The sequence below is a fragment of the Phaenicophaeus curvirostris genome, chromosome 1 (assembly GCF_032191515.1).
Source record: "Phaenicophaeus curvirostris isolate KB17595 chromosome 1, BPBGC_Pcur_1.0, whole genome shotgun sequence".
Lineage (NCBI taxonomy): Eukaryota > Metazoa > Chordata > Aves > Cuculiformes > Cuculidae > Phaenicophaeus > Phaenicophaeus curvirostris.
Window position 1 is genome coordinate 54,117,768 of NC_091392.1, and position 27,791 is coordinate 54,145,558.

The window sequence follows — 27,791 nt, forward strand, 5'->3', positions numbered from 1 at the left end:
TTCAGTATGGTGTATATAGGCTGAGCTTTTTCATTTATTGCTTGGAGTATTCTCAATAATAATATACTAGTTTAAAAAAATTAACAAAACTTTTGCACAATATTTTTATAGGTTCAAATTTTCTTTCCTTGACACTACCCTGTATAGGAATTTTTTGTCTGACTACATCAACTAGCACAAATATAGCCTGTATATATAATTTTCATGTGTGGAGTTCCCTCAAAGTGATTAAAATCACAGTCTTTTTTTTCAGATAAGCAGAAAACATCATTTCCAGAACCAAGAAGTATGACTGAAAATATTGCACACTCAATTCCTCTTCTGTACAAGGATTATCAATCCAATTACTCTTTCTCATACAACACACAAGTCAGTCACTGAGGACCAAATAGACACTATCAGTTAAAGCAAATGTTATTTAGTCTTAAACGAATGCTAAAACTCAGTTGTTGCACTAAAAAAATATCCTGATAGAATGTTCCCCATGTGAGAAGAATCTTCATGTATATAATCACGTTATACAACAGCTACACTCTCTGAAGTGGTGAGATTAAGTCATGGTGTTGTAGAGGGTTTGGTTGAACAGAGGGATGTTGCAGCATTTAAATGAGAGCAGATACACCTTATCCTGAGGCCAGTCTGCTCCAAATCAGGAAACTAACCAGATCCATTAAGCCGCCAGAATCTTTCTTGCATCTCTGTATGATACAGCTCATACTAGAATACGTACAGCAATTCCAGTGTAATTAGGGAGGGTTCACAATCTTAGCCCATTTCTGTGAGTTTAACCCCACTGAAGCAGGAATTCCATAAGAGACTTTATTTCTTCTAATATTTAAAAGCAGACTGAAATTAATCTGAATGAAATGTCGACATTATCTTTTAATGTTTCCATAGATATTGGCATCCTATCACCTTCCTTTCCTATGAAATGAGCTTCATCCATCATGTATTTGCTGAAGCTTCAAATAAAATAATAGGATTTGTTTTCAGTATTATTATCTAGTGTTATTATTTCTGTTATTTCTTTTGAATTTCTAGGTCCTCAGTGTTATTGTTATGATTGCAACTGTTTCCTTTTTAGCTTTCTGATTTAAAATAGTTGAAGGTATACTAACAAAAATAAAATAATCTTATTAGTGTTACAGATTCCTACCCACTCAAAAATAAGCACCCAGCATCCACCTAAAAATGTGAATCATACAGTATAAAAAAACAATTTTCCACGTTATAGCCATTTACTGCCACACATCTGACTTAAAAGCAAAACTTTAAGTTCTGACAAAAATCAAAGCAATGACATCTAAAGGTTGTAGATACATATAAATTATAAATAATTAACAAATAAACTGGTAGCCCTTAAGCTAAGATTTCAGCATCATCCCAAACACCTTTTATGGTGCTGTTGAGCTCTTCCATGGTCATGATCTTATTAGTTGCAGGTAATTCTAAGGTACTGCTGGATTTTGTAGGAACAAATGGCCTGTCAGTATGTGCTGTCTGCTTCCACGCAAACTCCTTTGCATTAGGCCTGAGGTTCATAAATGCAGCGTTGAATATGCCTCCAGTCAGAGAGTTTTACAGTTGCTTTTTAATATAGTCAAGATGTCTGCTACATTGAAACTTGGATTAGTCATGAACAGCTTTGTTTATTAACATCTTCAGGTGTAACAATTTATCCCTTCTAATTTTCCATCTAAAGCATTTGTCTTCTCCTTGTGCAACACTGATGGGATTAATTTGGTAAATTATACAAGTCTGTATCTCAGCTAGTCCTCTCCATTCCTTTATGGAAAGAAATAGCCACTTTAAATGGTATTGATTTCCTCCTAAGACATAATCCAAAACCAGTATACTTGAGTCTCACTGCAAAAGCACTTATAGTTCTCCATTGCCCAGACGTAAAATCTAGAGTGACTGGCTGAAGTACAGAGCTGAACTGTAGATATCCAGAAGTAACTGAGAAGTATCTTACCTCATATTTCTGGCCATTTGCCTTCTCAGTGGTGAAAAAAATATGGAAAATTCTAGCAAGTGCGTTGAGTCGTGTGGTTTGTATTACAAGGAAGAACTTAAAGTAGCTTGACCTTATAATAAAGAGTGATTCAGGCAATGCTTATGTTGCAGTAGACTAGTCCCACCAGCTAATGTTCTTGAGGCCTGTTTTGCCCTAATCCACTACAGTTATATTTGCTTGCTGATCTAGTTGAATAAAGTTGCGGCCTGTATTTTAACGATGCCAAATGTAGACTGTGCCTGCTTCAACTATTTTTACTCTACAGCAAGATAATACAAAAGTGTGGGCAAGGGACCAGAAATTTTGCAGCCAAGTAAAACTGGCATAGTTTCAGAAATATTCCTTTCTGTCATGGGTGCATAAAATTCCATAGAAATTCTAATTAAAGATCTAAATACAGTAGACTTTAATGCACCTAATTGTGCTTAAAATTTAAACATCTGTAACTCGTAACAGTCCTGGCTTTCCAAAGATGTCTCAGCACGGTGATACAAAATTTCTTGCTTAACTTCGAATTTCCTTGATTCTGTGGATTTTATATTAGAAAAAGAAGTTAACATTCAGAGACTGAGACTTCCTCTGCAAAGGAAAGCTCTCTTGTCAGTGACTGACAGCATGAGATCATAATTCTTGCCGCCCTGTAGGTGGGGGAAAAAAAGAGATAAAAAGTAGCTGGAGTGGACCTTGACTCCTAGAACAAGAGCACAAAGATAAAGATACTTCATAAAAGTCAGCAAATATATTTCAGTTCTAGTTTAGAAGGTAAGACAGCAATGCAATACTAATCTAAAAAAAACCCCACCCATACTACAGAAAATGCAACCTACCCTGCTCAAAACCCACAACTCCAAAACAGATGATCTGATTATTCAACACTGACTTGTTGAATTTACAACAGTCAGAATAAAAATCATGGTATGTTATTGGTCCACTGATCTATAGTTTTATAGTAGCAGAAACCTACTTTTCTAATTGCTGTTCAATTATGGAACAAAATGTGGTCTTTCTTCTAAATTAATTTACGAATTAAATTTTCTTATAGATAAGCATCTGTCACTCCATGGTACTTTGACATATCAACTCTTTAAAATTGGCATAGATATGATTATGTTCTTCTAATTACAGATATTGCACAACAAAACTGATTGGCAAACACTTAATTTTTTCAGTTTCACCTATTATCAAGAAGTTGTTTAGCAAATGCGGTGCCAGATCAGGCAGTAACTATTCCTTCCATATTGTTTTTATAACATTTCTTATGTTTGTCCAGCTTATCTTCTGTATTTGGAGTCGGCCAAGTGATGTGTATTAAATTACCTCCTTGGTTCCTAGATTGCCAGCACAGATCATCATCTAATAAGCCACATTCAAATGAGTATGCCAGAATTCAGGAAGATATTTGTATGATTTTGAACTATTGGACTCTTTCACAGTTCTTTGTGTGAAATCTAAAACATTTGATTGCTTTTCATCAAAGCATACATGCGTTTCATTTCTCTAGCTCACTCAGAGACTGAAAAGCACTAGTATTATAAAGTAATCTATGTAATATTGCCTACATTTGGGACTATATAAAGAAAAGGACTCATTTTTAATAAAAAAAGAGCTGTAGGCAATGGTTGAGGTGATCCAGGTAGGTACCAATTCAAGTAGTCTGGCACTGTGTTAAATCCCTGTAGATTAAGTTATTTTGCAGACTCAAAGATAAATCTTCTGATAGAAATCTCTTAGAAGAACAATTTCCATCATTTCCCTCTCTTCACAGTTTATGGACGTTCTTTACTACTGATACACTTGTGCACAAATAAATATTTGAAAAATCTAGGTTGACACAAATAGCTTCATGTGACTTCACCCAAAAGTCATTGGTATAGTTTAACTGTGGCCTGGTTGGAGTTTTCACAGAATTGAGTGGGGTGCTGGAAAGGTGATATTTTTAAAACATTCTGGAACAAACATAGGAAAAAAGTGTGGTTTTTCAGGAACTGTTTTAAGTTAATCAAAAATAGTTTGGAAATCTTCAATCACATTTTGTCTTAAGAGGTTTTAATCAATTTTGTCACTTTATCTTTGCTTTCCTATTGAAGAAAGACACTGTTTTTGTAACGAGCATAAAGCTAGAAGAAGTTAGAAGTCTTTTTATCAAGCCTGTGTTGTATCAACACTGTGTGCTGCATGTTGGAAAAACTGTAATTGCAAAAAATGTTATTCTTTACATTTTTATCCATGTATAGTACTCACATGGCTATGTATCTTACAGGTTTAAAACCACAGTAATTCATACTTAAAATATTTTTAATAACTTGCATTACTTAAGATTTCAGAGAGAACTTTTAAAATATAATGCATTGCTCTTTCAAGATATTTTTATTACAAAGCTTACTGTGATCTACTGTCCCAAACATTTGCTACCCTGAAGAACACTTGGTTGCTACAAATTTGTTTTGAGTTGAACAGCATGTCAAAATAGGCCTACTTTATCCATATATGCAAAGTGAAAATATCTATCAACTTGGTCATCTAGTTTGTGAATAAAGTGATACCATTATCAGAATCATTCGAATAATCTACCTTTAAAACTAATGGAGCTAATGATTATTTATTCTGCTTCTTGGCTTGTTTCACTGAATTTATACTCTTGTTAGTAAGAGTGGCTAAAAATTACCCTAAATCTGACATCCTGTGGGCTTATCTAGAAGCTGTAATCATCATAGAAGATGAGAGAGGTTCTTCTAGACAATTTGAGATAGCAAAGTGTAAGGTATTGCTGATTCTGCCTTGGGAAGAAGGCATAAATTACTTTCATCCCTATTTTCCATGATTCCTTCGTTAGTCGAGTTTGCTGCTCAGTGAGAGGTTAGCCCTGTTAAGAACTTCTCTCAACCAAATACTGCTATAGTGTGGGCTGAATACCATAAATTTTTGAGGGTTTTTTTTCAATGCATTATCTCTTAACATATCCACACCCCATCAGCGATCTTCTCTGGTCTTGTAAGGCAAAGATACAGTATGTCTGCATTGTCTTACTTGTGTAAAGAGTACATTCTCTGAGTAAAAGTGAAGCTCTTAGGATCAATTTTAGTTTGATTAGTTTATAACTGGAGCCTCTACTACAAATATAGAGGCCAAAAAAACCCAACTTTAAGCTACTGTTAAACTTCATAAGAAGTTGCCCACTAACAGGCCATTCAGATCTTTTATTTCCATAAATAAGAAAACAAAAGAAAATGCTACTTACTTTACTGCAGTATTATAGATGCTTTTATAACGTCTCTCAATAAACACGTAACAAGCTCAAAATGAAGCATCAGACATAATTAGTCATGTAAATTTATTCTGCCTGAATGCTCTTTAAGACATTACGTCTTCTCTTTTTTCCTGCTTTATCTGTTCTGGCAGTGTCTTACAGAATAATTTTTGCTACATTTGTATACTTTTTATTTATTTAAATTTAAAACCTTTCCTCATCATGCCTGCTTTCTTGCTGGTTTTCCTCCATATTTTTATTAATTTCTACTTTTTCCTGGCAGTTAATAGTCACTTTTGTAGACAAAATTCTTCTGCCTCATTGTTTCTCAAGACATTCCTGATAATTTATTTGTCTGCTTTTGCTGTTATTTTCTTCTTTTAATCATATGAAGCATATATTTCATTTTTCGTTTGGCTTTCTGTTACTCATATTATTGTGCTCAAGGTCATGCATACAAAACCCTGTATACTTTTGCTCATCATTAGCTATCAGCTTTTGTTTCTACATTCTTCTCAGCACATTTCTTTTTTTTTTTTCATAACTGACTGGTTTATTCTACACTGTGTGTAGTTTTCACATTCTTTCTAACCCACTGTTTCCCTTAAATGTCCCCTTCCCTCCTATGTCAATCAAACAATTCTTCCTTCACATAGAAATAATGCATGAAAATCACCTTTCCTGACCTGGGAGGTTTTGCATTAGTTTACTGTTTGTTAATTAAACTTTATAATTTTTTCCAGGCTAGGAACATATATTATCTAGGTTTATATACAGTCCTGTGCTCATCCCTGCTTCTTTGCAAAGTTTTTAAAATAGCAGTTGTGAAACTAATCAAGATTTTATACTGTGGCATTTAGTCTATAGGCTTTTGGAGTTTTTTTTATTTCAAAAAAGGCATGACATGGAAGAAGGTTAGTTTGTTATCTTTGAATTTAGCCTCAAAAATAAACTGCATCCTGTTAACATTTTTTAGGTGCAAATGACTTGATTTAGACTGCTGAATAACTCTGAAACAAAGCTTTTAGAAACAATGCTTGGCATCTACCCTGTTAATATTTCTGCTTTAATGTTAGTGTTTAAAAACAGTTTTTTAAAATACTTTATGCTATATATGCTTTAGAATTTATTTTTAATTTGGAGATGAGTTAGCTAAAAGGTCAACAGTTTTAAAGCCCTGCAAAATAGTGACTTTGATTCTCAGTTGCATGTGTATTTATGTTACTTTATTTTGGAAAGTTTAATCTTTTGTGATTAGAAAACCTACTTTTCAAGGTATTTTCATTTATTAAGTGGCTAAAAGGTGAAAAACTGCTTGAAGGAATGAATAAGCCAGGTCTGACCTTTGATTTTAACTTGTTCTTGTCATCTAGACCCAGCTGTGCGCCTGGCGTTGTTCAAAAATAATGAAAATAAACATCTCCATGTGAAACCACCAAGGAAGACACAGCCTATAAATGCTGGTTACTTTGAAGGTATGAACAAGTATTTCACTTTATGCGTATAATCATATATATCTTGTAATGTCTTTTAAGAAGCCTACTTGAAATCTAAAGCAATATGCACAAACAGAAGAATGCAGGAGTTTAAGGTTGTTATCTTTTCCTGGGTGTCTCAAGTTACAGCAGTGAAACATTTCAATTTCAGTTCATTGGGAAGGGTGGGGGGTGCTCCTAGAGATTAATTCAGAATGAACTGGTACCTAGTTTATCTATTTATTATCATTATTAAGTCTTCATCGTAAAAATGATCATCATAAAAACCAACAAAGCATGTCACAGAGGCACAGAATACAAAGCACTAGAATGAAATTTTATGCATGAAATATAACTTCAAATTTTTCACTTATTGTCACCTTTTCTTAAGCTGCGCATGAATTCCTGACAACCATTAAAATGTTTTTAGGAAGTTACTTTCATAAGTATTCCCCAAAACCCCACCATTTGACAGAAGGCAAGAAAACAGTCTTCCCAAGTAAGCATAAAATTGGCTTTCCAAAAGGATTTAGGTACTGATGTAGCTCTTTTACTGTTGAAATTAATGTTAAAACTCCGCTTGGTTTCAGTACAATTACAATAAGGCCAAGTCTATTTAAAATACCCTTGCTGTTAGAAGCTGAGCATCTCAAGAGGCATCATTTTTAGACTGTTTTGATTCCTTTTACACCTCAGTAGTGTGCTCAGAACTTTGTCACCTCTATCTTTTTTTCTTTTTCAAAGACATAGCCATATGTGGTACAATTTAGTCCCAATCCCACAAAGTAAAATTAAAAGTAGCAGTACTATATTGACATTACCTAATTACAGGTAGTAATTAGAACCTTTATGAAACAGGTATGTAGACAGTCTAGGTATACCTGAACAGCAATTCAGTCAGTTTTCCTAGCTATATAAAATTCTAAATTTCTGTCACATTCATTAGTCCATCCTCAAATATGTTTGGACACAATTCTTATTAAATTCTGAAGAGGATATATGTGTGCACAATTATTTGCCTTGGATCCAAGCATTAATTTACCTAGAATATAGAGAGTTTTTTGTATGTCTATGCTTAGTACAGCGTTCCTAGTGTCTCATCTGTTTCTCTGGTAGATGCTCACATGCCAAAATGCATCATATGCTGTAAAAATAGGATGTGCAGACTGCCTGCAAAACACTGGATGCCCAAAGCCTACGAACAGTAGTGTGAATATTCAAAACCATGTCAGAGAAAAGCCTGATGCCAGGCTCAGTACCCTAAAGTTGGTGTAGGTTTAGCCTAGCTTTCCTGGCACCAGTTTATCTATGTGTTCCTGCCGGGAGACATTTCCCTTTGTTTTTGGAAGCCAATGTATGTATTGTAAATATTACTGAAATTACTTTTTGAATACGTGGAGTTATGGCACCATAGCAGGTTAGATGTTGAAAGATAAGCACTGAAGTGACACTCTGGTTTATCAATTGTTTCAAGAACCATTATACTCCTTTAGCCAGCAAATAAAATGAGAGGTGTTTTCCAGCAATCTTTTATTGGGTGCTTACAAGCAATCTGCTTGCTGAGCCTTCAAGAAGGCAAGCGATGTTCTTCTGCTTGACCAAAAACTTTTCTACATGAGGCATTGCTACTTCAGATGGTATGGCCAGAAGACACTAGACGATGAGTTTAGAAACCAGAGTGCAGCACAGACCATTTATTTATGGGTATGTGAGGTACCATTAGACAGAACTAAGTTTCCAAATTTAGAATTTGGTAATGGTTGGCATGTTATCTACTACAAAGCAAAGCACCTGAGTGATAATTTCACAGAGTTGCATTATTAGTCATTTCTTCCCTCACACACAGAAAAGCTTGATTCCCATTTCCCCTCTCTCACCTTTTGACCATTTCTTCCTCTTTTGCCTGGAACAGATTTCTTTGCGGTCTGTTCTGCGATGGGAGTTCTTTCTGTAACAAGAAGGTGGAATGTTTTCACTCTATATCCATAAATCTTGTGGACACCATATTTTAAGTCAAGAGAGAACACTGACCAGCCCATTGCATGGCGGAAATAAACTTCCAGCATTTAAGCCCTTTTACCTTCACTGACTGGTAGTCAGTGCTCTGGTAGAATAATTGAGCTCCAGTCCATCTCCCCATCTCCTTCATAAACTACTAAATGAATTAAAAAAAAAAAAAAAAAAAAGCACATTCTAAATATTCCCAAGTACACATGTGTTATCTGTTAAATAACAAAATCACTACTTTTGAAAGTGGATGCCCTCGGAAGTGAAACAATTAGAACAGTTTTTGATTTTCAAACTGGAACACATCATGGTAGCGAATATTTAAGGGGTAATCTAGTTAAAATGTATGATGAATGTCTTTCATCTTCATTGTGTCTTTAGTTTGTGTTTAAATGTACAAATAAGACAAAAAAGAATAAAAAATAAGAGGTATAAAAAGTAAAGGGAATGAGCTTAATATCTTATGCTTGTGTGTTTGTGAGATAAAGATTATATTCTGTCATAATTTACATTCTCATCTAAGCTACTGCGTCGTACTGACAATGTGGTATCATGCAGCATCTGTCAAGCAGTATCTAAGCATAGTGAGGACTTAGTGTTGATGCAGTATTCAACTGTTTTCCTGTTACAAAAGTTGCGAGGAGCAGATATGCAAATTTTGATATCCTATTTTGAAAACCCATGCATAACTTTGATCCCATGGGACAATTCACATATCTCTAATTTGACAATACCCATTGCAGAAAATACGTTTTCAAAAGTTGAGTGACATCATAATTTTTCATTAAATTTTAGAATTGTCATGCTTTACTCATTGATGTTATAAAAATCCTCACAGGGAACCTTTGTTTCACATTTCTATTACAATAAAACACAGAAGTTAGTCAGAGACAGTCCCTTTTGTATTACACGCACCAGCTACAGCACAAGGTAACATTCCAACACACAAGAAGTTACCATTGAAAAATACAAACAATACATAAAGGCATGAAAAGTGGGAGTGTAATTAGACGTGTGTTAGTGCAGATGTGTGTCGCCATATGCATGTATGTATCAATATGTATGCATACAACACATGTGTGTATATGGGCATATACCGTGAGTATAAGTAGGTATATGAATTCAATAAGCATAACACTTATGCTTGCTTATTCGTATATTTTGAAAGGAAGGTAAATTATGAACAATTATTCTCTGGTGTAATTTATGGTATCAGCATACATTTTTGTAATCCTAATGCTTTCTGTTTAGATGTTGTTTTGGTTTCTTCACAATTAATTTAATGTATGTGGTCATTGTATAATATCGTTACACTAAAACTATTGTTTAAATAGATAGTATTTTTAGTCATAATTATATATCATGACATTAACTTCAGTAGGGTATAAAGTAAGCCACAGACTATGCAAGTATAATATGTATTACTGCTTCTGTTAAGAAACAATAGCCTGATCAAAAACTTGACAACGAATGAAAGCCTGACTTGATGTACTTTCACTTCTGATGATCTACTGACTGTTTCCTGACATGATGTATGTTACATATCTTTTTGGTGTGATAGGATTATATTTCCAGCATGGTTGTTGAGTTTTAGTTAGTGCTAGTTACTTGACTAGCAAAATATGCCTGCTTACTCTTTTAATGAACCACCTTGGAGATTTTTGTGTATTTTTTAGATGGTGACATTTCAAAGATCTCACAATTCTGGAAACATTATAAGGAACAAAGATAATTTTCATAATTTCCTATTTTGCAGCAAAGGATATTTTTAGAAAGCTTCATGACTGCTTCTCCTCTTGCTGTCCAGATGCTATTTCAGTTATTTATTTTATGTAAAGTAGTCTTTACTATTTTGGATAAAGTAGGTCTGGAACTGAAGGAAGAATCTATCCTTGACTCTTTCTCTTTTCTTGGGAATGTGTAACAGAGCATTTCTGCCACCTGTAGGTCTGTAATTAGAGTCTGTAATTTCATTTACACAGAGAAAGGATATCTGCTTTTCTAACAAACAGTGTGAAAGCTTTGTACTGGTGCAGCAGCTCAAAACTAAAGAGGGAACCTCAGGCCTGGTACATTGTTTTGCTTTGGGAACAGTGTATATCTTTATATCTTTTGGGGTCCTCTTTAATACATCTACCTCAATAATTTTGGTGGGTTATCTAAATCATTTCTGTTCAGTGGAATGGGAAGCTGGATTGCAATGTGTAGAGCAAGTTGGAAGAATGTAGTAGATCATCTGAGAGTCCAATCAAACTATCCAAGTATTATTTTGATTTGATTCACTTAGTTTCTTAGAATTCCATGGACTATGTTTTAATTATTATGTAGATGAGGTGATTTACCAGCACACGTAGTACATTACTTTTATTCATATCCATATTCATCAGTGGCACATCTACTATACCCTTCAAAGAAGTGGAAACCATGCAACTTGACTTTACCAATAATGTGCACAATGACCAATGCCAGGAAATTTAACTATATTAAAAATGCACTGAAATGTGCTGTCAGGATATGTTTACTGTAGTTTAGGAACCTGTAGTTCTACTTGACTGTAATTTTTTTTGTGTCATCCTATGCTTATTGGTGACCAAAGAAAACCTAGTGGATGTAATGTTAAGACAGATTTCACCAATACAAATTTGATAATGCACAGATTATGCTTTCTCAGCTGACTTAATTATGGAAATATTTATTAATTTCTTTTTAAAATGTCAGTAGAAATAGCTTTTATTTTTTACATTGGAAAAAGAATAAGAGATAAAGTGATCTTGTGATTATGTCATATGATTGGAAGATAAGTATCATAAATCTGTTTCAAGTTGTCTGTTTTCCAGCTTTCTGATAGTTCACAAATATGAAACTCCTTGTAGTCTAAAGTGGCAAATGTTGTAAAAATTCTTCTAGATTAGTAGTAGTGCTAATTAAAAATTTGAGCTTGAAACTTTGGAAAGTGGTATTTTAGGGTTACCTTTGAGTAATGTGAGAAAAATCTCACTAATGTGAGATTATTAAAATATTGTTACAAAATGGTCAACAGTTTCTTAGATTTTCTGTATTACAAAAGAGGAGTACGTTGAAGAAAACATACGTGGTAGTTAAATAGGGCTTATATTGATTCAAATCATTGATGCTTTGAAATGTCTGCGTGAGAGCTGAGAGAAGGTACTGAGAGTAGAAAGCTAATATTAACCTTTTTCTGTGCTTTAAATATTTTGTTCTTTATTACTTAAGGGCATTTAAAAAGACTTCAGACCATGGTTTGTGTTTGCTGTTTTCCTCTTCTAGAAATTAGCTATTTTCAATGGAAAAATATAAATGACATCAACTCCCAGGAAGCACATTGTTTATAAACTTCCATTCCTAAAATAAGTCATCTTTTATTGAGTTATGGTCTAAAAAGGATTAATAACCACATTCTAAACCTGCCCTTGGTGCAGTTCTGCTACCTGAATTGCCATGTTTACAGTAAAATGCAATTATTACATGTCTCCCAGGCTTTAAATTTGTATGCCACATTAGGGAAGCATTTTCTAAACCATGCAGCACTGAAAAAATGACAGAATAATGCATTTCCAGAGAATATAAGATCTACCCTGAAATGTGATGAAAATGCATTACAGAAACCTGTAGTGTGGAAGGGGACCTATCTTTTAAAATCAGAATTCTATGGCTTTGTTTCTTATTATTTAGTTTGAACTCGTACAACAGAACTCTTGCATTGAAATATTTTCTCATTTTAAGGAATTAATGGCTCTCCACCAGCCCTTTAACATGTAAAATGAGTAGGTTACTTGTGTCCAGTACATCCAAAAAGAGCCAGGATAAAATAAACATAAGGAGTTGGATATCTTGGAAAAAATCTGTCATGGGTTTGAGTTAATCATCTCCAGAAGAAATTCAACTTGATGCCTGAAATGTAAGACTTCTTGGAGAAAGCAGTAAAGCCTGAGGCAGTGTTGATCTGAAGGAGTGCTCTCCATGGGTCAGAGCTGCTCTGCTGGCAGAGTGCAAACCCAGTTCACAACAGCGGTAAGCTGAAAAGTTGTAAAAGACTGCAGGGGCCTTACAGTGCACGCACTCAAGCTTCAGTTACATAGTTCTAGTGTCCCAGTTTCTTGTTATAAAATAAAACTAAAAAATAAAATCTGTGCCTAATTTTCTAACCTCCTGTCCATCAATGATACTGTAGAATATTTTCAGTATTAGTGGAATGAAGCAATCTTGAAATTATGGTATATATTTAAAAGTAGATATGTAAAACATCATTTATGCACATTTATGCAGTGCACTTCAGTATCTGAATATTTATATGTGATTTAGACAGACAACATTTTAAGTAATAATCTTGGTTTTCACATTCAATTAAAAAAAAAATAAAGGATTTTATACATGCCTAAATTTCCCAAAGAGGAGCTATTTGCCATAGGTGCACACTAACTTACTATTATGAATTCTCACTGTGGTTCCAGTCTTTAGGGTTTCTGTATTCACATATTAATGGTGGACCACACATTTCACCTGCCTGTGTTCACCTACCTCTTTGTTTATGTCTTCACTGTTGTAATTTGTGGTGGTAGCAGGACTTTATTAGAGCATTAGAATTAAATATGGCCTCTGAGCTAGAGAGAGAGTTTGTTTCTTCCAACAAGATTCCAAAACATGGATTTTATACAATGTGTAGGTTACCACGTGCTTTCATGGCATAGTAGTTTTTCAGTCTCTAACCTAAAAAGACCTTCGCATAAGTAAAAAGAAGTCTTAATGCTTTTTGGCAATAACAACTCAGTGATGTCTTCAGTCGGAATAAGATTTCACCTGAAAAGTCATCAGAGATTGAAAACTATTTTTATCTCATTGTTGAATAAGGTAATGCTATAGTTCAAATAGTCTTATTTGCATCTTCTGAGATTTGTCTCTCTGTCTTCCTCCTTTCCTTGGTATTTTATATCCAAGAACTAGGTGGTGTAGATATATGCATCTCAGGCAATGTATATGTAAACTAGTTAATTCCACATTTATAGCTTTTAATACTACATAAGGCAATCATTTTGGATGAATGGACCCCTGAGTACCAAAGCATTTCAAATCCTTTTTCATTTGACCATTCAGTGACCTGATAACTATTTCCTGTCCCTAAGTAAGGTTGTGACCCAGGTCTTAGAGTGCAAAAGACAGATAATTTTAGCAACAAGTTAAATCCAAATGGATTTGGTTGGAGGGGGTAAGGAAGAATAGGTTTGGGTAAATTCCTCTAAAATAAAGTGTTACAGCACTTGGATTTAGTACGTCTCGTTAAAAGTAATTGTTGAATTTGTTGCCATCTGTTTGGATGCCTGGGGACTGTAGTCAGTATTGAGGTGATTTGTTTATTTGTTTTGCTTTTACTAACATTAAGCAATATTCTTTTTTACACTTAAAAAACCAATTGCTAATGAAGAGGTCATTAAAAGTGCATTTTCAGATACATTCCAGTCATTTTCCAAAGTGAGTATTTCAAGCATTAAAATCACGTTGGTATGCGTATGGTGTTTTAACATAGGCAGAGCATAGTCTGTGTCTGTAGAAGTTTCGTGAATGTTGCATTGCACATATGTTCATCTTTCAAAATAATTTCCATTTGGTATGGAGCTATGAAGAAGGAATATAGTGTATACTTAGAAATAGTCTATAAGTACAAATTTTGTTTCAGTTGGACAAGATATATTTTAAATCATAATTAAATGTTTCCTATAGCTATATATTTTAATAGCAGTGCCTCTGCATATTTTAAGTACTTTCAGAGGTGAATTAAAGGAAGGCCTTCACTCCAGAACTTTCCATTGATTTGAAGATGTAATTGATTAATGTTGCTTATGAAAGATTTATTTTTTCCTGTTCTGTAGTGGAACTATGGTATTATGGACAATTATTACTGTTAATGTGGACTGAGATCTACTGTGCCATTTTCATGTGCTTAATATTGAACATATATATAGGTCTCTTTATAAGTAATAATATTGTTGTTCAGATACATACTATATTTTGGTAAAGTACATTTTTCAGGCAAAACATTAAAACAAGGCTGAATTGAAATCTATGTATTAAAAATCTTACGTTTCTCTATACTAACTCATAGCAAGGTTCTATACCTTTTACAAGTTTCATGTAATCTGTAAAATAGTATGTATTGTAGACTTAGATAATTTCACAATGAATTGCCAGTAATTGAAATATTTTAATAAAAATGTACAATTATGCACTTATTGTTATGTAACTTCTATGGTGTGTTGTTTCTATAATGTACAACTTCCAAATTCATAATTTTAGTTCAGTTCTTATCAAGTGCAATACAAAAACATTTTAGCAGTTGGTTGAAATTTATAGGTTTGTGCTGTTTTTATGTATGCACTGCAGATATTTTATCTGACTTTTGTGCATAAAAAGGCAGAAATACTGAATTTTACAGTTAATTTATATATACAAACAGTTTTTTCTCATGTTCCTAAACAACGCTGCATACATAGATGGTATTTTTTAAATCCAATTTTATAAGCATGACAGTCTGGAATTGTTCTTACTTTGCAGGTTTATTGTCAGTTTAACTAATCCAGCATGGTTATAATCTCAGAAATTACTACATTTGTGGTCCAGGTAATGAAATAAAGAAATCCAAGAAGACAGACAAAATAGTAACTTCATTTCAGTTTCACGATCTTCATTAAGCATGCATATAATTAATAATTTTAATATTTTTAATGGTTTCTAAATGCAAATTGAATATCAGACTCACTAAGAAATTGACTATGAAAAGTCATTTTGCTAAAGCACTTGCATGCTTATTTTTTTCTTATATGAAGCAAGCTTAGTAATTTTCAGTTTATGAAGAGTCATGGGATATCTTTTGTCAAAGATAGAACTTAACTTTTAAAAAGAGAGAATTTAAGCACTACTGGGTATCTCAAAGTTACTGAGAAATTGCTTTAGTAGCTGATGTATATTTTGTAATTGAGAAATTAGTAGTGAATGTAAAAAGAAAAGAAACTATGTGCTACTAAGGCAGAAAGTTTTGTTTTAACCTACCAATGACCTGGCTTTGTTTGTTCAGATGACAGTTCTAAAAGTGTGCAGAGAATATTCCCTTTTAATACAGTTATTTGCCGCAAGCCGTGACCTCACTGCCTGTCAGGGAGCAGGTCTGAATTGGCCCTTTCTCTGATATCGTGACATTGCTTCTGTTGCCTCGATTGTGACCTCTGATTGCATGATACCCCTGGGAGTTCAATTTAATAAGCGTGACTCCTGACTCTTAGCCAGGTCTGCCTTCTTAGGTTTTGTCAGACTCTACTCATAGTCTGGTCTACATATGCTAAATCACTGCATAGCCTGTCATCATACCATTTGAGTTGTGTGCACTGTATTCAAAATTCTCTTTCAGACATCTTCCTTTTATTACAAATGGAAATATTTATAAAAGCTTACTTAGAATAAATTTTAAAAGTTGTTTCTTCCACAGTTATGGCTGCTTGGGATTTTTGGTTTGTACAAGTAGTTACTATTGTTTCACTATATTACTAAGCATGCATGTTATCTATGCATCATTCTAGTTCCTTACTTTGAAATTTGTTCTATTTCTCCAATGAACGTGATATATATTTCTAGGACTTGCCATGAAAAGTGTTTGTTCATTATAGAAATGGTAGGCACAAATCCTCTTTCTTCATTGCGTAATTAATACAGTTGCACAAGGAGACACTACTAATGAGCTCCCAGAGCACTGTGAGATGTAGTTATTCAGGACTAGTCAGATAAAAGCTGAAGAATCTGTTTGGAATCCAGGAGAAGGTGAGTAGAATTAAGACTTTTTAAATATCATTGAAAACTATACATTTTTATTTTAGTGACTATTTAGCTACATCATTGCATTTTTTTTCTCCTGTTTTCCCCCTCTTCTAGCCAGAACCCTGAAGGAAAGTCTGTTCCGAGACTTGGCTGCCTTGAGGATGATGATGCTATTCAGACATTTCTCCAGTTTTAGTATTCCTTGATGCATTCACTGAACCAGAATACAGAGAAGTTCAAAGATTTGAAAGAGAGTTTCAAGAACTGTGGCACAAGTTACAGACAAGTTTCTGTATTTACTTACATACATTTTTTGTATTCTCATTGCAGATATATGCATATTTTTCTAGCCTCTTTTCTAACCTTTAGCAAATCTTCTAATCAAAGTGTTTAGCTTTTCAGAAAAGAAGGGAAATCTTACTGCAACACAAGAATGTTTTGTGCTCACTTTTGTGGTTAAATTAAAAGATTTTCTGTAAATACTACCATTTAAAATTTCCCTGTTTCTTCATCTGTTTTAAAAAGTTCTGCTGGCATTTTCATTCACATTGTGTTAAAATTGCTGTCTTGTATGAAAATGAAACTATATTAGAATCTTTCTTATAAAACAATTTCTCCAATATAAGGCAAAAAGCAGGTACTTTAATGTTACTTTCAAACTTGGCAATGAAATGCTGTTCGTTCTACTTGACAGTGACTGTTACAGTGGAAGTAAAATCTTGGTTTGGCCAGTTAAATAATATATGCTTTTTTGTCTTTTTTGACAAATTCATATGTAAGATAATAAAATTTTAATAGCTTAGTATAGTCCATATGCTTGTATATTCCCTTCTTCTGGAGTAAATAATAAGAGTAGCTATTGAAGTTCCTTAATCTCAAGTGGGAGCTTGCTCACCTAATTGAAATCTATGGGATTTTTGAATCAGACCTTAGTACTCTGTAAGTTCCTGGGCTGTTTGCAGGAGCTTAGATAACTGACTGCAAACAAACAAAGTTAGGAATGGACAACTGTTCTACCTGTTGTTAGGCAACGAGTAAAACAAAGTATACATTTGAGTTAATTAGTTATGGCTGCCTTGAAAGGTATTGTAAATATAAACAGCGTGCATATGAGGCAAATTCACCTATGCAGAATCATTATGGCATTTAACTAATTCCCTCCTTTTCAAACAAATTACACATGTATTTACATATAAACATATGTATATATAGTTATACATGTATATGAGATTGAGTTGGAGAGTTTGGTAGCAAGTTTAGCTGAAAAGCAGTAAAAAACTAATTTAAACACACCTACTCTAAGAATAAAATATTTATAATCAAGCTTAAGAAAGCTTAAATTACGTTCAATAATGGAAACAGGGTTTTTTGTTTTGTCCTTATAAACAAAAGAATTTAAATAAAGGTCTAAAAATTCTACAAAAGAACAGGAGCAGTCAAGGCTGATTTATTCCTTTTGCAACTCTGATTTCCTCATTCGTTTAGGTAAATCATTCAAACTTTATCTGCATGGATAGAAAAAACTGTGCCATTGTAACTGTAACTAATCCAAAATCAGTGTAATGAAGTCAGTTCAATTCCTGTGAGGCTGAATACCTTTGAATATGTGCTGATTTCTCTAAAATTATATACTGTGTTTCAAATATTGCATTTTTCATGTACTTAGAAGCTGAAAATCTCAGTCCAGTTAATCAAGAAATCTGTAAAATACTAAGTTCTTTGAGCCATATGAACTAAGCGTTAACCTGAGGCAACTTGTAGACAAATTGTGGGTTTCATTTGCTTTTTACCTGTCCTTCTTTAGAAATGAAATTATCTTCTTTTAATAGATCCATATGACACTGGAATTTCATATTGTTTATTTTCTTCCATGATGTATCAACCGATTAATTATAATGTAATAAGAATTAGTACTTTTCTGTATATATTTATTTGTAGTCATTCATAAGTTTAGTATTTATGGTTATTTTTAAACTGGATGTAAATATCTAAGAATTGCATACGCTTTGGGTTTAACTCACTTTAGATGTTGAGTCAGGAAGAAGATCCATGTCTATCTGAGACTTTATTTCCATTTAATTCAATGAGCATTAAATCAAGCCTTGTTTATACAGTATTTGGCATAATGACAAGCCTGATCTTCAGTGGTAACTCTGGGTTTTACTGTAAAGTAAATTAACCAGCAGCCTTGCACTTAATCTATGTAGACTTTATGTGTATATTTGACAATGTAGAGTAATTATGCTCTTATGCATTACTGCACTGACAAAGCTTTTAATTGTTGTCATAGTACCTTGATCAAATACCAACAGGTATTCAAGTCAACATCAGAAAGTAAACAAATAGTTTCACCCAATTTTTAATTTGAAAATTATATGCATACGTAGTAGATAGAATAGATAACTGGTACATAGGTATTCATAGCTGAACTACATATGGACATTAATACAATAATTTCATTATTTCACTGTCAATGTTACTGTGCACTGATAAGTACCATTCACATATGGTACTCGCGTGCATCATGTGTGTTGATGAACATGAGTTCTTAAAAACAAGTTTATATATAAATCCGTTAACTATCTAGAAAAAATGTTTATTCACAGGAGTAAGCATAACAAAGACTTTTTTAATGCACGTTCCAAAGCACATTGAAAATTTTATTACTTCATGCTGCTCCTATGTAATGATGTTTTTTGTTTTAATACTTGGTGTATGTATCTTTTTGTCACACAGAAACCTCAGATTTTTATTTTGCACAACTCTTATGTAGATTTTGATTTTTCTCTTCCTTTCTTGCACTTTTAAGTCCTTCAGTACAAACAAAGACTACATTAATGATTGTCACACTCACTAATATTTATTGTATGTTGTATTCTTTACTGTCTTGATATGAGACAACATAGTAGTTAGACCTCCTGCTCTCTCTTAATGTTCCTTTGTATTTGTTTTTTTTGAGAATACCTCTGGAGGACTTGTTGTCTTAAATAATTTTTCTTGGTTTATTGAATATAGAGAAAGGCATTTTTCTGCCTTGGACTCCATACAGGGTGATAACCTTTTCTTACTTGGGAATACTGTTTCATTACTGAGCAACTAAACGCCTCTGTTCAAGTTCTTGATTTTTTCTGTCAGTTATTCTTAAGAACTAGGAAAGTGCAGAAATAAAATACATAGAAAGATTCTGTAAAAAAAGGTTTTGATGTTATGCTTCTTAATTTTTTCCTGAGCAATGTAAAATGCATTCCTCTTTTCAGTAGAGAAGATCCACCATTAGGGGATTTCTTAATTCCCAAAGATAATGAGAAAAACTAGAGATAGGGTCTGTACTAGGCAGATTTGAGGGATGTGACAGAAAATATGTGAAAATCTAGGCAGTAAGGGTAAACAAAACAGCCTCAATCTACTTCCATCTTATTTATTCCTTCCATTAACTAATGGATAATTAAGCATGGAAACACTGAACATACCATTTAAAAATATTTTTTACTCGTTTTTGGTTTCTTTGGTTCTTCAAGGTCCTTGACTGTCCAAATATCTCTGGGTATAACCTAAATATACTCCTCAGCAGTGCTGTTGATGGAATGTGCCCATGTTGAGTGGCTGAAGCAGGTAGTTTGTAGGAGAATAAAGAGAAGAATAAGTGCATAGTACTACTGCATAGTACTATGAGGTTTTTTTATGTGATTTTTCAACTTGTAAAAGCCTGAGTGGATCTTGAAGAGTGCTGATTGAAGGAAGTTTACATCAGGAACTCATCTCTTTGTGTGCATGTGGGTAGGATATCATCCCTGTAGTTTCTCCATTTTTATAGAGTTGGAGTTTTGGGGTGTTCTTTTTTCTTGGGGGGAGGGGGGTTTTGGGTTTTGTTTTTTTTAAGAAAGAGACAACTTGGTTTTTTTTTCAAACGTGAGTTTATTTCATGTTGTTTCCCAATCTGTACATAAAAAAAAAAAAAAAATCTGCCCTTGGGTAGTTGGACTGGGAAATGTTAGTCTGTTCTTCTTAGTTGTAATTTAATTTCTGTTTAAGTTCTGGGGAACTGAGGAAGCTATGTGTGCGTCTGTCTCTGTGTGCCTGTGTGTGTAGGTGCTAAAATACTAACATTTTCTTTATACATACACTTTATCCTACTTGTTATTGCTTGTTTTACATTTAGTCCTGAGTAAAAATGCAGTCTATTTTCCCTTTCACCACAGCATTAATGCAGTAGGAGATTAATGCAGTGGCTGTAGAGTTTCTTGTATGGATGCCTTCGATATTTGCCTCAGTACAAACAAAAATAGCCAGAGCAGCTGATACATCCACTGAATGGAGTCAGTAATCATGCAGCAAGTAATCAAAAAATTGATAAATGCAAAATTGTAGATTCAGTCACCAGAGCTTGATATTTGCATTTCCAGTTTTCAAAGAAGTTAGAATCTTAACATTTCCAAATGTTTGTACAGTTTATTCTCCTGCTTTTTCTTCTGTTTTTGTACAGTGAAAAATCCATGTGGCCTTTGTCCTTCACTGAGGTTAAAATAAATAACCATAACTCTGTGTTTAATTCCAGGCTTCTGTCGCATTCAGAAGAAATAAACCAATTTTGCTGCATATTTCTTTGATATGAATGCGTTTCAACAATAACTTACATGACTCTAAATGTACTTGTTTTTAATCGAATGCCAGAATATTGGTTTGGGTTTTGGCTTATTTCTTAAAGTAAAGAATTCTTTATTTGGTGGACAAGGGAATCTCATATGATTTATTACAGAATGCAGAACAGTGTTAAACCAATGTAGCACTGTTCCTTTATTTTTTCTTCCTATCTCTATGACTTATTTTTAATTGGCCCAAGCAACCTATTCTTACGTTATTACTGTTATTAGTCCTCCACTATTCAATCCCTATATCTCTCCCCAAGCAGATCTTCGAGTTTTTATCCCAAGATTCACTGCCTGAGTCATTCCAGAGCAGTCATAATTCAGCAAAAAATGAAATCAGCAATTGTATATGTAGCAGCTTCCTGTACACACTTCAGGTGAAATATTTCTTTAGGTTTATAGATCAATTCAGAAAGTTGTTGTATGACTTTCATGATATGAAACCAATATTGTTGTGAAGGAAATTATGGAAGTTAAATGAGAAATTGTGTTTAACATGAAGGAAGGAATACAGAAAGTAGTGACAACCCATAAAAGTTCCAGAAGTTGGATAAATTGGAAGGAACAGTGTTTAATGCTACTTTGAAGTCAGTGCCAGGAAAGTTTAGCTTATGAAGCAATGCAAAGGAAAATATACCACATTCACAAGAAAAGTAAAAGGCATAAGCAATTTAATATGGAGTAGTAGTTTGCAATATATTTGTGTGATCAGAGGGTTGCAGTGAAAGAGGTTCGGTAATCAGGAAATACTGAGAGAATGTCATCGATACTGTTGTGATATGTATAGAGAGAAATAACTTAAAATGAGATATCTTAAAAATACACCGTTGAAAATTAAGACTTGGATTTGCCTCATTGTGGGGAAGGGAACAAATTGAGCATAACTAGTTAACTAGGGATAAGTACTGATTGCTACTGATAAAAAGTAATAGTGGTGTATTTGCAGAGGCAGGAACAAGTAGCAAAATAGAAAATAATGTGTGGGAAGGCCCAAGTATGAAATCCTGTTTTCCTTGAGTTCAGAAGCTGAAATTTGTACAGTTTCAGTGGTTTAGGAATCTTAATGAAAGGGTTCAGCTTTTACATAATCTAATAATAAGACATCAAAGAGAGAACACAGAAAGCATAGGCTGAAATGTGGTAACCACTGCGGCAGAATGAACTAAGTACGTGAACCTTTATTACTGGTGTTAATTACCCAGAAACAGAGCACAGTGCAAAAGACAGCAAAAAAATAGAAATGAGAAAAAGGATAGCCAAAGGATAGCCAAAATAAAGACTATGGTCTTAATTGAAAGTGTGATGAATACCTGGATTCAGAACAGGAAGAATGAGTGTGAGGTCAAGAACAGTCATATGGTAAAAAGGAGGTAATTACAGTAGCAGATGAAGAGAAGTGAAGAAAGTTTGCAGATGGAATGGTAATATAGTAGACCTTGTTTATAGTCTGAAAAAAATCTGAAATACCTCTTAAAGAAAAAGCACACAAGTTTTAGGGGAAAAAACCTCAGAAAGATTTTTTTCCTTTTACTAATTGCTTTTAGAATTTTTGTAAGACACGCCCTCATGTGTTGATCAGCACTTCCATGTTCAAAACTCCTTCTGATGTGATTGATAAATCATTTTTAACCATCAAGAAATTTTGTGAGTCATAACCTGATGCAGCGGTCTTATGAAAAAAATCTATTTCATCTTTGTTCATCTGTGAGCTCATTCAGACACTGCTGTAAGTTTTATTTTAGTGATTCTAGTCCTCAGGATGGAAGTTTATTTAATCAATAGTTGCTTAGATGAAAAAGTAACATCTAAAATTAAGCAGTCTATACAATATAGCTATGCCACAAGAAAGTTTCTAAGATAGTAATGCATATGTTTCACTATCAATTATGTGTTGTAGATAAAAAAAATCTTATCTGGAGGTACTATAATTTTAATTGAAAAGAACTATGTATCAATTACTGCCACATGGTACTACTAACTGTCCAGAAGTCTTATATATATATTGCTAATATAAATATGTTCACTGAATACCTGTAAACATGCCAAAGACTAATATAAATACCATTCAGTTTCCAAAACGAGTATGTGGGGTACGAAGTGATGGCTATGTAATGCTTAGGTGTACTTAGTGACTTCTTACAAAGTAGTCTTCGGGTAAATGTGTCAAGTTTTTTTTGTGTAAGGGAAGAAATTCCTTCTTTTTCTCTTACACTGTGCTGTAAATTTCTGGATGGTTTCAGGGTAAGGCTAGGGAATAGTGGTGTGGGGATTTTTTATTGTTTTTCAATCTGTTTCCAAATTCTTCAGTTTCTTGCCTTGGCAGCGATGTTATTACCCATATTGTTCTTGCTTTCTGTTCTGTGTATACTACCCCGATTGTGACAGAAATAACGCCATTTTCTTTGTTGACTAACATAAGGAACAAATGAGAAAAAGTTGGACCTCAGGTTAATTATTTGTTAATATGTATTAAATCATGGACTCAATGATCTTAAAGATCTTTTCCAACCTAAATGATTCTATGACTCTATAACATAATTTTACAGAAGACAAGGGAGAAATTATAAAAATCATGCAAGGTGGAGATATATATATATATATATTTATATATATCAAATTTTAATTTTCGTTCAGAAAAATTTTTTTTCTGGAGTTTGTACACTCATGCACAGACTCACCTGCATACACCCTCGTAATATATATGAGTGACCAGTAATGTATACCAGAATACTGACAGATAAGAAAAATTTCACTGTAGTAGTAGCATAGATATGAATTTTATACCAAAGCTCAGCTACTTGTTTCCCTACATAAAGAGAACCATTTCCAGAATACATGTTGAGAAAATTAACTCTGGTCACATATTTTTTATATTAAGGGAGGAAAACTTAGAATGATGAAGAAATTCCGAGCCCTTCTTTCACATTGTAGATCTTAGTTTTCTTAGTCTCTTACTTTATTGGTATTGTGCTCTGTATAAAGCAAGTTTTAAAGTGAATTAAATTGCCATTTGGGCAGCTGCTACAGCTGAGTGCACAATATGCACCAGGCTTAAAGAAAAACCTGTGAGAAGAAAACTGACTCCATTTAGAACTTAGAGCACTTATCTAGAAGTAGTTTATGGATTCTTAGCCTTTCTTGTTCAACTTACTCAATGGATTATCCAGAGATAGTCTAATTTAAAATACATAAGTAACATTCATATTTTAAACTGAACGTGGGTTGTGCTGTCTCAGAGCAAGCTCAGCAAACAAATTTGAGGGACAGATAATGACATTTTTTTGGATTTCAGAGTTCAGATTCTTTATGGGTTTGCACATTGATTCCAGGACATGGAAAAGAATTTGTTATTTTCCTGTAGTGTTCCATTCCAAGGACATTGCAGGTGCCCAGGCTGCAATGAATAAATTCTCTCTACTTAGATGCCCATATTCCGTAGGAAAATGGCAGTAGCTGCCCCTGAAAGCTGCATTGGAACTGATCTAAGTGCACAGTATGTGTGTGAATGATTCATTAACAACACCTAAAAATCATTACTGTATTAATGCCAAATGTAAGACTATTTCAATCTTAAATTATTAACGTGTGTGTCATGTAAAGAAAAAAAAGAAAAAATATTGAAAGCTTAGAATTGATAAACTAATGAGGGTACAATACTTTAAATACCTCTGTGAGTAATTTGGTTTTTGATGGACCTTTGCCTCCTTTGATGTATTCCTTTATTCTTTGATATTCTAAGAGTTTTCTGGGCTTAACAATTAAAGATTATGGGTCTGATGCATTTCAAAGATGCAAAATGCTTACAGCTCTTTGGAACTTCTGTGGAATTTGTGAGTGTTAGTACAAAATTAGGTCCAGGTTTTTAAAAAATCCAGAGCCCTAATTTAAGAAAGCTATCAAGCAAATGCATGTTAATGATACAGATACACCAGATCCTCAAACACATGACATTTATAAGTGGAACAGAAAAATGATAATACTCTGTTTTAATTTATAACAGTATTTTTTCGTAAGAATTAAAGATACACGTTACTATTAAAAAGTAAAAATATGGATGTGCCAAATAAAATAGAATACAATGTCCTGCAGGATTATTATTCAACAAATTATTGAGCAGTGTCTGCCCATTTGAGAATAAAGCTGCTGTTACCAATAGTATGGAACATGAATGCTCTGTATAATATTATTATGTGTAGTTTTATCTTGGTCACTTTCTTGTTTCAATAATTATGCAAAAGTAAATAAAAATAAAGAAATTATATTAAATAAAACAGTTGTATTTCAAACATATTTCAATCAAAAATTCAAAATGTAACTTAGGCAAATTATTAACCATCATTTTGGAAAAATAACTTTCCAAGTTAAAACTGTTTGGGTTTTTGTAAGCTTTATTGTATGCGCATCTTCTTTTGACCATCACTTATACGAGAGTCAGACATGAAGTTATACTGGCTTTGAATTCCTTTAATTTCCATTTAATGGAAGAAAAGATAAAAAACATTTTAGTAAATGCATAAATAATACATATCCTTTTTAATAGGAAGAAGTACTTCTCCTGAGAAAGATTCTAATACTGGACCAGCTTTTCTGTAAATACAGATAAGAAAAAACTAAAGATAACATCTTGAGGAGGTATTCCTCTTTGGAGAACATGTGCTGAAAAGCAGAAGGCTCAGTCTTCAGGACTGCTCTTAGGAAGTCATGCAGAATGTTTCTTACTGCTTTTACAAATCAGAATCTTCTTCATCTGGAGAGCTATAAGCGTATTAGTGTCAGAAAGCTGTACTCCTGAACCAGGAACACTGAAGGCTATATTGTAAACTTAGAAAAAAAAGAAACGGCTTCCTCTTTAGTCAAGGAGGATTATTAACTTTTTAATTGGGATTCTTTATGTTTAAATTTAGGCATTGATTGTGCAGTTCACTGCTTAATATTTTTAGACAGTCCTCACAACCTTATTTAGGTAGATATAGCAGCTTTCCGTCCAAGCTTTTAATTTTCTGTCTTCCTAAGGAGGTAAATGGGAATTCTTTACAAGAACTGAGTATAAATTCTTCTGCCTAAGTTCTAGTCTGTGAATCAATAGCAAGACATATATGACTTCATATTCTAGATGAAGACCTTGCCTAATTTTAATAGGGTAATAATACTTATTAGCAATTGAACACATTCAGCCTAAAGAATGGATAGGCATTCTCTATATGGACGTAAATCAAGAGAACAACCAACAGACATTTGTATTTCAGACTCTAAAGAAGCCATGATACTTTAACAATATTCTCTTACACCCAAAAGATTAAAGCCATGAACTTATTGTAAAGCCAGAAAAGATGCAAGTGAGGGACTATTTTTGCAGCTTATACAAAGTAAATTATAATTTTCTCAGAATGAAAAGTTTAAAAAAATCTACAAATAATGTAGCATACCTTTTACAAAGGTAAGTTGGTAAATAGCCCGTAGCTGCAGTTTATGTTGTCAGGTAATGAATGAAAACTAAAGCATAAAATATGAGGAAACCATTCATCTCAAAGGCAGTTCTGACAGGCCCCCTTTTCCTCATTTTATAATTGTTGATACTGAAATCATTTATAGTGGGCAAATGGACTTGATACAAAGTGGAGTGATCTGCATTCTCTGCTGTTTTCAGTGCAAAAGGACAGGTATGCTCCTAGTTTACTAAGTGAATTAAAGTAGTTACTAATTTACCCGTCACCGAGAGAAAGAAGAGTCTTTGAAAGGAAAAAATGATTAATTAGCAAAAGGAAAGATAACTCAATGTCATCTGAAAAGAGATTAAAGCAAAAACCAAAATACTTTGTACTGAAAAAGATATGTTTTCCGATGTCTTATAAGAACCCTGAGTCAAAGGTGCATGTATAAGGACAGAAAATAAAAAGTTATTCTAATCCATAAATGTCCGCGTGCAACAATGATACTTCCTCTGCAGGCTCTTCCAATTCTGCCATCCTATTCTTTATGCTTCAAAACATATCTGATGGTCCCCAAACCTGGATGATCTCCAGAATTTTACAGGGTTTTATAGGCTATTTAATTCTTTACTTCTTTAATTCTTTGTTTTCGGGTATCATTTTGGTCCAAAAGTAAGTAGTAATTTTTGAAAAATAACTTTATTTATGTATCTGATTGCTTTGAAAGCAAGAATCATAAAGTGCCAATAAAGTGCAAAATAAATCACATCAGTAAAAGATAGAGAAATAAGATTGCTATGTGTCTGCTGTGGCATATAATGGTGATTCTTTTACCTTATAGGTAGGTAAATAGAATTATAAATATAAATATACATGAGTGTGTATTTTTAAGCATAGAGACAGGACAGTAAGACACATTCACAGGTGCTGTGGCAAGCAATTTATGTATAATATGTATTTCCAAATATATTTCAGAATAAAGGTGAATTTTATTTCCCAATAAAAATAACCTTGTTCAGAAGGCCAGAAAAGGAAGTAACTGTCTTTTCTCTTTTGTAAAAGGCAATATAGTCAAAATTTGCCTAGGGGATCTTAAAAAAACTGATATTTTAAAATAATTATGAAAGACGCGAGTATCTTTTTTCCTCC

The 27,791-nt window shown here is 33.4% G+C and overlaps 1 protein-coding gene across 3 annotated transcripts in view; it reads left to right on the forward strand.

The window, feature by feature from the left end:
• The window catches only part of LRRIQ1 (leucine rich repeats and IQ motif containing 1), a 108,650-nt gene that overhangs the window by 58,582 nt on the left and 22,277 nt on the right, over positions 1 to 27,791 (forward strand). For all 3 annotated transcript variants that reach the window (XM_069849815.1, XM_069849816.1, XM_069849817.1), the window contains one exon: positions 6,638 to 6,739. In XM_069849815.1, the coding sequence (XP_069705916.1) occupies positions 6,638 to 6,739 (102 nt within the window). The remainder of the gene's footprint in view (positions 1 to 6,637; positions 6,740 to 27,791) is intronic.